This window comes from Andrographis paniculata, unplaced genomic scaffold, assembly GCF_009805555.1.
Source record: "Andrographis paniculata isolate CXL003 unplaced genomic scaffold, ASM980555v1 Contig78END, whole genome shotgun sequence".
In the NCBI taxonomy this organism is placed as follows: domain Eukaryota; kingdom Viridiplantae; phylum Streptophyta; class Magnoliopsida; order Lamiales; family Acanthaceae; genus Andrographis; species Andrographis paniculata.
This window is the reverse complement of record NW_026137615.1, coordinates 4,841,706-4,852,553: the sequence shown is the minus strand read 5'-3', so window position 1 is coordinate 4,852,553 and position 10,848 is coordinate 4,841,706. Positions and strand designations below refer to the sequence as shown.

General features: G+C 36.6%; 1 protein-coding gene across 1 annotated transcript; it reads left to right on the top strand.

Annotated features, from left to right (window-relative positions):
* On the top strand, positions 1–9,331 carry LOC127239758 (AMP deaminase). Its single transcript, XM_051258060.1, has 20 exons — positions 1–734; positions 2,284–2,462; positions 2,824–3,004; positions 3,231–3,409; positions 3,496–3,547; positions 3,643–3,770; positions 3,866–4,045; positions 4,218–4,285; positions 4,397–4,539; positions 4,749–4,810; positions 5,317–5,430; positions 6,383–6,523; positions 6,873–7,025; positions 7,422–7,475; positions 7,586–7,696; positions 7,777–7,950; positions 8,035–8,115; positions 8,632–8,730; positions 8,809–8,937; positions 9,030–9,331. Exons 1-19 carry the CDS (start codon positions 368–370, stop codon positions 8,875–8,877), a joined length of 2,535 nt encoding a protein of 844 aa, XP_051114017.1. The 5' UTR covers positions 1–367; the 3' UTR covers positions 8,878–8,937; positions 9,030–9,331.
* The last annotated feature ends 1,517 nt before the right edge of the window (positions 9,332–10,848 follow it).

Below are 10,848 nucleotides of genomic sequence, written 5' to 3'. Positions count from 1 at the left end.
TGGCCTGGCCGCCGCATGTTCTCTCACTCTCCTGCTGTGCTGTGCTGTGCTGTGTTGTCTATAAATACCGCCTCCCTTCGTCCCTTTCTTCCCTCCCTCCTTCCCTTCTCATTCACTCTCTTCTGCAAAAACGGATACACAATCAACCCTACTACATTCGTCTTCCTCCACCACCGCCGCCAGAAGTAATAATTGGATTTGGGTCGTCGCTGGGCTGCCCCGCTCACTGCTCCTTTCCTCGTGCTGGGCAGTAGGGATTTCCTCCCAATCCCCGGCCGCTCACCTCACAGTCACACACACACAGATATATTCCCCGACTGACCAAGACTAAGCATACACCACCGGCACGCTCCCCTCCCTATCATATATGGATGCTTATTCTTTGCAACTGGCCTTGGCCGCCCTCTTTGGGGCCTCCTTTGTCGCCGTCTCTGCTTACTTTATGCACAGGAAAACCCTAAACCAGCTCCTTGAATTCGCCAAGGCCATCGAGAGGGACCGCGATGATGCAGCCCCTGCCGAGGAATCCGCCGACGCGCTCGATCACCTTAAGCATTACCCTAATCGCAGGCGAACCCGGGGAAACAACGCCGCCTACTACCGTCGCGGTTCGGCATCTTTACCCGACGTCACCACTTTCTCCGCCGGCGGGGAGCTCGACGAAAGGAGTAACGGGTCTGTAAATCTCGATGCCATTCCGGCTGGTTTGCCTAGACTTCACACCCTCCTCGAAGGTATTCATACGCCGAGCCCAGTTTCTCTTTTCTTTCTTGCCTTTTTGATCAAGCAACTTTACTGTTTGTAAATTTACTTTATTTGTACTTGGAGAATGGAACGTAGATGATGGTTTGATTGATACGATGCTTTTAAAAAGAAATGCCAGATCAGTCTGGAAATTGAAAAAGGCTTATTTTTTGGCAACTGGTTCAACTTGTGATCCCCAGAAATGGTATTCATCACTTCCAACGGTTGCCTTTGTGTGGTACTATATGTTGACACATTGAGAAGTATACATTGTATAGGTGAATTTGCCTTCATTGGCATCGATTGAAGACTTGAAGTGCGGCCATGAATTATGTTATCAGTTCTATATCTGATTGTAGCCATAAAATCAGTTCGCTAAAGTCTTCATTCTTGTTCTACCATATACAATATAGCCCTCTGGCAGCTATAATTTGCCTGTAACTATATAATCTCGTACCTGCCTTTGTTGGGAATTGCACAAAGCTTTTGTATTACCAGAAAGCTAATGAGTTTAAAATTCCTTGATATTTTATGGGCAACACATACTCTTGGACCATGAAAAGTAAGGACTTTGTTTGTTTGTTTCTTCGTGTCATTGTCGGTATTCATAAATTACAGTGAATTGAGATCATAGTAGTTTCGTCATTACAACATTCTGGTATTAACACATTGGAAGTTGGAATAGTATGGGAAACTTATGACAATTGATAAAATATATTGTTAGATTACGTATTCCAACTGTTCGATGCAAATGTGTCGTATGCTTGTGATTCTTCCAGGAAGCAATGTGATTTTCCTCTAGTTGAAAGTTTCCAGATTTTGCTATTTACTAATTGCTTTTATAACATATTTCACCTAAAGGGAAAGCTTACGTAATAAAAAGGACTGATATTGGTCAGCTCTAATCCCACCGGTTGCTAAAGCTCTTGTGGGCAGTCAAAGTGATCTAAAGCGACTTGGACCTTCTACTTGAAGATTATGAAATGGTGTAGCTTCTAGCTATAATTGACATATATAAAATCATCTTTTTTAACTTACTAAATGATTCATTTATAGTTTGCACAAATACATCTGCTCCTTCTTTAGAAGCCTCTCGTTGCTGCAAGAAATAGCAAAATAAAATTTTTTATGGAGTTCCATTATAATATATATATTTTTATTGATAATTTAATTGTAACATTAAGCTACCTTATCCACCTACCTTTTCTTACCTGTCATAGCCATATTAGTATTAATTTTGTGTATAAATTATATATTAACTACTGCCACATAGTTTCTTTGGATATCTTTAAGGTATCTATTTGTCACTTTGGACATCAGAGCACCTAAAAAGCTAAATCAAGTTGTGGCATTAGGCAATATTTAATGATAAGCTTGATTTGTGGATTACAAAGCATTAGAGTTTTTATATCTTAATACTCAATTCAAGCATGTCCGTGGATAAATTTTCTGAATGGTTTTCCAGCGAAAGTTATAGAAGGTTGATTTATTCCGTTGACAAGATCCCACTGCCAATATCTTGTAATTGTTTTGTTTCAGGAAAATCGAGCAATTTGAGCTCATCAGTCAGATCAGGACATCTTATTCGGCCAACCTCGCCTAAATCGCCTGTTGCTAGTGCAAGTGCATTTGAAAGTGTAGAAGGTTCAGATGAGGAAGATAATATTACCGAAACCACCAAGCTGGACAATACTTATCTTTGCACAAATGGAGATGCAGTGAGTGAAAATGATGACTACTTAAAACAATCTACATCGAACTGCGCTAAATTTGGTGCATTTCTATACTAAATCTTATGTTGAAACAGTAAATCTGTTCCAGCCTAATATACTATTTTCTACACCAAATACTATATCCATTTTTTGCAAAAACCCAACCACAAACCACAAATTTTAAGAAAAAAAAAAAAATGTGAATCTTCCCATACACCAAAGTAATGCCTTACTGAAGCCCACATGTTTCATCAAGTAAATTGTTGATACTTTTTGCTGTTTGTTATTGGTGAGGTTTATGCTTCCTCAGATTGTTTGAATGTTTTCTATAGTTTGATTGGATTCCTACGGTAAATATATCATTCAGAATGGACCAGATCATGTCACTGCAACAGGAGAACCAATAGCCATGACTGCAACAAATATGATTCGCTCTCACAGTGTGTCTGGTGACCTGCATGGTGTTCAACCTGATCCTGTCGCTGCTGATATTTTGAGGAAAGAGCCTGAGCAAGAGACATTTGTACGACTGAATATTTCCCCCAGAGGTATTGTTTGCTGCCCTTCTCATACAAATTTCAGCTGTTGATTGTCTTGTTTAAGTTATTGCTGATATTGCTTGAAGGGGAATCTTTAGCTTCTGATAATACACTTATCTCTTCTTTTTGCTTATGGCATTGGTATCTGATATTATTGTATTCACTTTCTATTCTTAAAGTGTTGATTGGTCATGTTGTTATTTTGAGACTTTTTTTTTTCCATGCCTGGTGTTAGAAATACCGTCTCCAGATGAAGTGGAGGTATATCTCACACTACAAGGTTGCCTAGAAATGAGGAAACGTTACATTTTTCGCGAGGCTGTTACTCCTTGGGAGAAAGAAATCATATCTGATCCGAGCACTCCAAAGCCCATACAGAACCCATTTGATCATATTCCAGAGGGGAAGTCTAATGTATATATCATGAGTAACTAAGTTTATCATTTCAGTGTCCTTATGAAATGAATTGCTAATTGATCTTTTACTTGTAAATCCTGCAGCACTATTTTCGAATGGAAGATGGAGTTGTTCATGTTTATGAAAACAGAGATTGTAAGATGCTATTATTTTGATTTATTCTTACCTAAGAGGTTCATTTCCAACATGTATATTTCTCTTGCTAATGCGCTCCCTTTTCTTTTCCCCAGCAACAGAGAAACTTTTTCCTGTTGCTGATGCAACTGCCTTTTTCACCGATCTGCATCATATCCTTAAGGTTATAGCAGCTGGAAATATCCGAACTCTGTGCCATCACAGGCTTGTTCTTTTAGAACAGGTTGACACATCACTTTGTTCAAAAACAATGGATTTTGATTCATTCAGTTTGAAATAACAGAGTTATCTAATATCTCTTTAACCTTATTCCCCCAGAAATTCAACCTACATCTGATGCTTAATGCGGACAGGGAGTTCCTGGCACAGAAAAGTGCACCACATCGAGATTTTTATAACGTTAGAAAAGTTGACACCCATGTTCACCATTCTGCTTGCATGAACCAGAAACATCTATTAAGATTTATAAAATCAAAGTTGAGGAAGGAACCGGATGAGGTAACACATTTTTTTTTTTTTTTTCATTTTTTACTCATGTTTTCATGTGATCAACTTTACTACATAAGATTAGGGATTTTATTATAGGCTAGTGTTTTATAACTGATATTGGAGTGATTGTTGATTGTATGCTGAATTCTGATGAAATGAAGATTCATTTATTTGTTTTCAGGTTGTCATATTCCGAGATGGAACATATTTGACATTGAAAGAGGTGTTTGAAAGCTTGGATTTAACTGGGTAAAAATACAGCATTCTAGGCCATTAATTTTTTTGATATATTCATGAGCAGCTATGCAATATAATTTTGTGCTGAATAAAATTTATTTCTGTTTGGAAACAAATTGACAGGTATGATCTAAATGTGGACCTATTGGATGTTCATGCTGACAAAAGCACCTTCCATCGCTTTGACAAATTTAATTTAAAGTATAATCCCTGTGGTCAGAGTAGACTGAGAGAGATCTTTCTGAAGCAGGATAATCTCATACAGGGTACAGTTTTTTATGTTCTACAAAGCAGTATAGAAAATGGTTACAAGGAAAGATGCAATATGCAATTTGCCAGCCACTTAAATTTCCCACCATCACTAATATTTTTCCTATAAAGTTGTTGAACTGTTTCATCATGTTTCTTATTCCAGTTTACATATGATTGAATATTTTATTCTTATGTACTTTTGTTTAACTTCTTATTTTTATAGGTCGCTTCCTTGCTGAATTGACCAAGCAAGTTTTTTCGGATTTAGCTGCAAGTAAATATCAAGTATGGTTCTAGTAATCTGTTTTGTGTATTTATATGTTGTTAGATTCTTAAGCATGTGTATCCATGCATGTTACTTCTTTATAACTTAATTTTATGTGCAGATGGTGGCAGTCACTTAAAAGTTACTTGTGGTTTTGAGTTATGCTATTGCTATGTCCTGTTAATTACCAAGTTATCTTTTTCGTCATTTCATGTTATTTTTGTTTCAACTACTTTGTGTTTTGTACTTCATTGGTTTTGTATGTAACCTTTAGATGATTGTGATAACAATTGTATTTCAAAAATATAGCTCTTAATATTCCAGAAGTGAAATTTCAATATATATTATCAGAATGGCGATCTACGCTGTAATTAATTTGAAATATCAGAAGTTCTATTATGGCATATAGATAATTACATGCTGTAGGTAGAATCTTGTTGCAGTTTTGCTATAATTCTTGTGTTTAATGTTCCAAATTTAGCTTCTGAGACATCTCTCTCTCTCTCTCTCCCCCTCTCTCGTGCAGATGGCTGAATATCGAATATCAATATACGGCAGGAAAATGAGCGAATGGGACCAGCTGGCAAGTTGGATAGTAAACAATGACCTATATAGTGAGAATGTTGTCTGGCTGATCCAGGTAAAAGCAACCAACATAAATATTCCATTTACTATATCAACGAACGCTGACCTCTTAAAAACACTTGTTCATATGCCTCAAGGAATGTAGTGTGACCTGATGTTGCTATATATAATCAACAGAATGTTGCTTTCTTGGAATTATTATCATAAACAAACCTGATCAAGTTACCTGATCAACTTGATGTTAGCTATTGAACATATTGCTGGTTGAGAGTGGAGGTTTTATCAACTTAGATCAGATTCTCCAGTATCATGATTAATGACCTCTATATGTTTAACAACCAGATAGTCCATTCTTGGTGTGAGAGTTTATGATTATGAGATGTGAGAAGGAAATCTTGAAACATCACAAGTTTATCTGGTGACTGGTGTAAAGTTCCCTACAATTTGCAAATTTGATGGTCCAACTCATCAAGTTCCCATTGAAATAGGCTCCAGTGTGTTCCCTTAACCAAGCCACTGCCTATGAGTTGCTGGCTCATTCTTCAACAGGCACTATCTGCATCTTATCACTTTGAAGAACCAAAAAAAAAAGGTTGTTAGGTGTAATTTGATTTTGTGTCTGAGTGATTGTTTTAGTAAGAGTGGAACTCAATTTTCCTTTAGGCTTACATACATATCAGATTGATGAGTCTCTTGAGCCATAGAAATTGGAACGTTATTTTATTTTGTTTTATGAATAATTGATTCAGGAGTTTTGGGACTTGAAATGATTTATAGATAAAATGGATTATATGCAAACATGGTCTAACTTAACTAATTGTTGGAAAAACTATTTAGGTTTAGAAAATTGGAAGTTCTCTAGCATTCAAATAAGCATGATTGCGTCTAATTTGTTGACAGAATTCCTTCTCGAAACTCCATTCTTTTGCCTCTGTTTTACCATACACTATTTTTATGGATGAAAATGTGCATGCCAATATTCTCATTGTGGAAGTTCTATCTTCTAGCTTCCAAGACTTTACAATGTGTACAAGGAAATGGGAATTGTGACCTCGTTTCAGAACATCCTTGACAACATCTTTTTGCCACTGTTTGAGGTTACTGTTGATCCTGATTCACATCCACAGTTGCATGTGTTCCTAAAGCAGGTTTGTATACTTCCATCTTTATTTTAACATTTTCATGTGCAACAATCAGTTAGTTGTAAAGTCCTTGTGCAAAGTTTTGATTATCAGCAGTCCCCCCCCCCCCCCCCCCGACTGATTGAACCCTTCCATGGTACTTCCTCTTTGATCATTTAATTCGTTCTTTACCTTGGTTAGTATTTACTTTTTAGCCATTTTTTTTGGCCTTGAACCATGTTAATCAGTTATAATATATGTGCACAAAACTACTGAAATTAATCGATTATTTATTGTGTAGTTTTCAGATAAAACTTTTCTTCTAATGTTATCACCTTGAACTTATTTGAACATCTGTTGGTTCTTTGGCCTGAAGGTTGTTGGACTAGACCTTGTTGATGACGAGAGTAAGCCTGAAAGACGACCTACGAAACACATGCCTACACCTTCTCAGTGGACCAATATTTTCAATCCTGCATTTTCATACTATGCATACTATTGCTATGCCAACCTCTACACTCTTAATAAGGTATGCATCACATAAATTAGTCTGTAAATTTCAGCATTAGCGTAGGGATTCTTCTGGAAACAAAATAATACATTGTTTAAACCTTCAGTCATTCATTTTAGTATTTTTCCAAGGTGGTTGTTAATGGGTAACCCTTATTATCGTGATTTTGGGGTAGTAGAGAGAATATAATACCCACTTTGAGATGGTCAATTGTTCGTGCACAATATTCTAACATTATAGCATACTTCTCTCATGGCCCACCTATGATGTGGGGCAATTATTTATACTAGTTGTAGAGAGGAACTCTAGTGCCCTTGTGATAAAGGACTGCATAGTTGCATACTTGATTTATATTTCATCATCTAGTTTCTGGCTAGCTAAAATATAAATGTTAAACTGTGTTGTACATTTCAGCTCCGCGAGTCAAAGGGCATGACAACTATTAAGTTCCGGCCCCATTCAGGCGAGGTGCATAATGGAGTTTTGTTCTTCGATTTATTATTATTATTATTATTTATTTATTTATTTGGGCTTTCTTGTGTGGGCTGTATAAAATTTTAAATTTGTTACCTGTTTAGGCTGGTGACATAGACCATCTGGCGGCAACATTTCTCACATCTCATAACATTGCTCATGGAATCAATCTTAGAAAATCTCCTGTTCTTCAGTATCTATACTACCTAGCTCAGGCAAGCAGAAGAAGGTTCAGATAGCTATTTTTTGGTTAACCTGTGGTTCCTAATGTGTCTGAACTGACTGGTAAATTTAGATTGGTCTGGCCATGTCTCCCCTGAGCAACAACTCATTGTTCTTGGACTACCATCGCAATCCGTTTCCTATGTTTTTCCTTCGTGGTCTCAATGTTTCGCTTTCAACTGATGATCCGTTACAAATTCACTTGACCAAAGAGCCCCTTGTGGAGGAATACAGCATTGCTGCTTCAGTTAGTTTATCTCTAATCTTGGTATCTTTGCTTTGTATACTTGGATTACTGTAATATTTATGGATCATCTGCTCATTTTGTTAGGTGTGGAAGCTAAGTGCATGTGATCTATGCGAGATTGCTCGCAACTCAGTGTATCAGTCTGGTTTTTCTCATGCACTAAAGGTATGCATTATCTCTTAGGAGTTATCTTCATTTTGATATTGACACAAATCACCTTGCGTAAATTCATATTGAACAAGAAACATCTTGATTCTGAATTCGTATTCAGGTCAAACTTAGACAGATAGATGCCAAAAATTAAGTAGTCACCACCCTCCCCCCCCCCCCCCCCCTGTTTATTTTTTGTGGTCTAGCTGCTTTGTTCAGATGAACTTGAAATTAGGTGGTTGTGTATAATTGGTAAATGTTCATACATCGTAGGGTTTTTTTTGGTTGGCATTGATTATCATGTGGTCCTTCTACATTTGTTTTTGGTAATTGCCATTACTAACTTGGGTACTTAAAGCTATTATACCCTGTATGCAGCAGTATTTGCACCCAAACATGAGTGTATCTGTCCCATTGTTGGTTAAGCTGGTCATTTGATACAAATGCATCCTTGGTTAAGAAACTCTCTTGTTACTATTATTTTCCAAGTTTCCCTTTTGATTTGGTTGATGTGGCTACAATTGTCTGCAGTCTCACTGGATTGGTAAGGAATACTTCAGACATGGACCAGATGGAAATGACATTCACAAGACAAATGTGCCTCATATAAGGCTTGAATTTCGTGATATGGTGTGTGAGGAATATTATTCTCTCAATCAAGTCTAGCATTGCACCTTTGACAGATTATACTTGTGTTTATTGCTTCAGATATGGAAAGAGGAAATGCAGCAGGTGTACTTGGGAAAGGCAAACTTTCCAAAGTTCATTGACCCTTGATGACATGGCTGGCTGGCTGGCTGGCTAATATCCAGTCTGCGCACTGGCATGCCCTGAGAGGTAATCAATGCATTAGTGAATTAAGATTTGTTGAGCTGCTTTGCTTCTTTGAATATGATGTCTTCATTGTGGGATGGGGGATATAATTGCAGGAACTACTAATGCTACTTGGGAGGAGGGAGGAGGGGCCAATTTTGGGACTGGATATGGAGAGTGGTGAACGAGCTTGGCTTTGGTGATGTTTTGGTTGTTGTCGGGGAATTTTGAATCGAAGATAAGCAGGAACCAACACTTACCTGTGGTCAGTGTATACTAGGGCGGTGAAATGAAGACATACATATATATATATATATATTTATGTACAAGTGCATATAAATAAAACGGCCTTACTGTCATGGAATTAGCACAAATTTGTCTGTCATATGCATCGAAGAAGATATTATTTATTCCGTTAGCCCCAAATTTGCTTAAAACAAAACAACAAACAACAAACAAACAACATTAATGATCAGACAACACAAATATAGATGCAAGTAGATTTATCCACCGTTAATGAGACAATCAAATAGTATGTTGAGTTTGTAGTAACAAAAATAGTTAGGTCATCAATGATATACATCAAATTTTATGCTGGAGCATAGATTTTTTATTTTTTATATTCATTCCTCTTCTTGGTTAATTATCTTTGTTTTCTCTCACTTCCTTTACATTTTCTGTCAGCTTTCAACAAACCTTTCAACGAACTCCTTGCTTCTCTATTCGAGCATTATTAGAATTCATTATAAATTTTTTGATTTCATCAACGATAATGGGGACCTAACACTTTTCTCTGTTATGATATTTAAGAGATATGGATTACCTTAAATTGGGTCTCCTTCAAGAATTGAGCTCAAATCAAATTGGGTCGCATTTGTCTATAGATTTCGTTTGTTGATTAGATTATTTGTAAACAATATCAATCAAAATTTAATACAAATTATAATCTATTTTTTAACAATCTCGTTATTTTTTTGTTGATGTTTACCGAACCATATAAAAGGTCTAAAATTCAGCAAGCATCACCACAAATTAACAATTCTTTTTCCTAAGAGCAATATGCAAGTATTATTCTTTTCCTCATTTGGGAAACATTAAACAAAAATTCTTTATCCGTCGTTATAGGGACTGAAGATTGCTTATTCTCTTTTGATTGCCGTTCAAAATTATAAGGAACTCCTCGTTAATCCATGCAATTCAGATTAGGCATCACAATCAGCAACAATGGGTAATGCACACAAGCAAGCAATCCATCCAATTCATCAATCCATTATCTAACTAAATAAAGATAATGGCAAACGATTTACCAAAAAGGTTGTAATCATCATTTAACCTTGACTAGAGCTAAGGGAAAGAAGAAAATAATTTTGCATCTCTTTCATTTGAACTGTCTTACGCTCGTCCGAACAACCTCTAAACGTGATTGTGCTTGAATCGTGATGACTGATTTTGCTATTCTTCATCCAATGCCTCTTCCATTTTCTTTGAAATCACTTTTTAGGTAAAATAAATCAGTCAATTGTCTTCGTAAGAATTGATGCATTTACCTCTTATGATTCTTCTGCTATTGGGATTGTCAACAATAGCATTTATAGAGTGATATTCATCAATGGTAGACCTCATCCTTACACCAGATTTTATTTCAATATGATTGGAAAATAACTCATCAATGGCCTGAATGACATCAGTAGCATCTACCTGTGAGTTGGAAAAATCTCCATTAGATATTTCCATATATTGTGTAACATTATGGAGATTTGATGAAACATTTGGCCTCCACTCACATCTTTTCTTTTTTCTCCGTTTGAGCTCTTCCAATGGCCATTTTATCTGTTTTGCCTTGAGTATATTACGTATAATTTGGGCACGTTGATTTGCATTATGTCTTGTTCGCCAGCGGTACGTGCAATCAGTGGATTGTCTAGAAGACTTCCG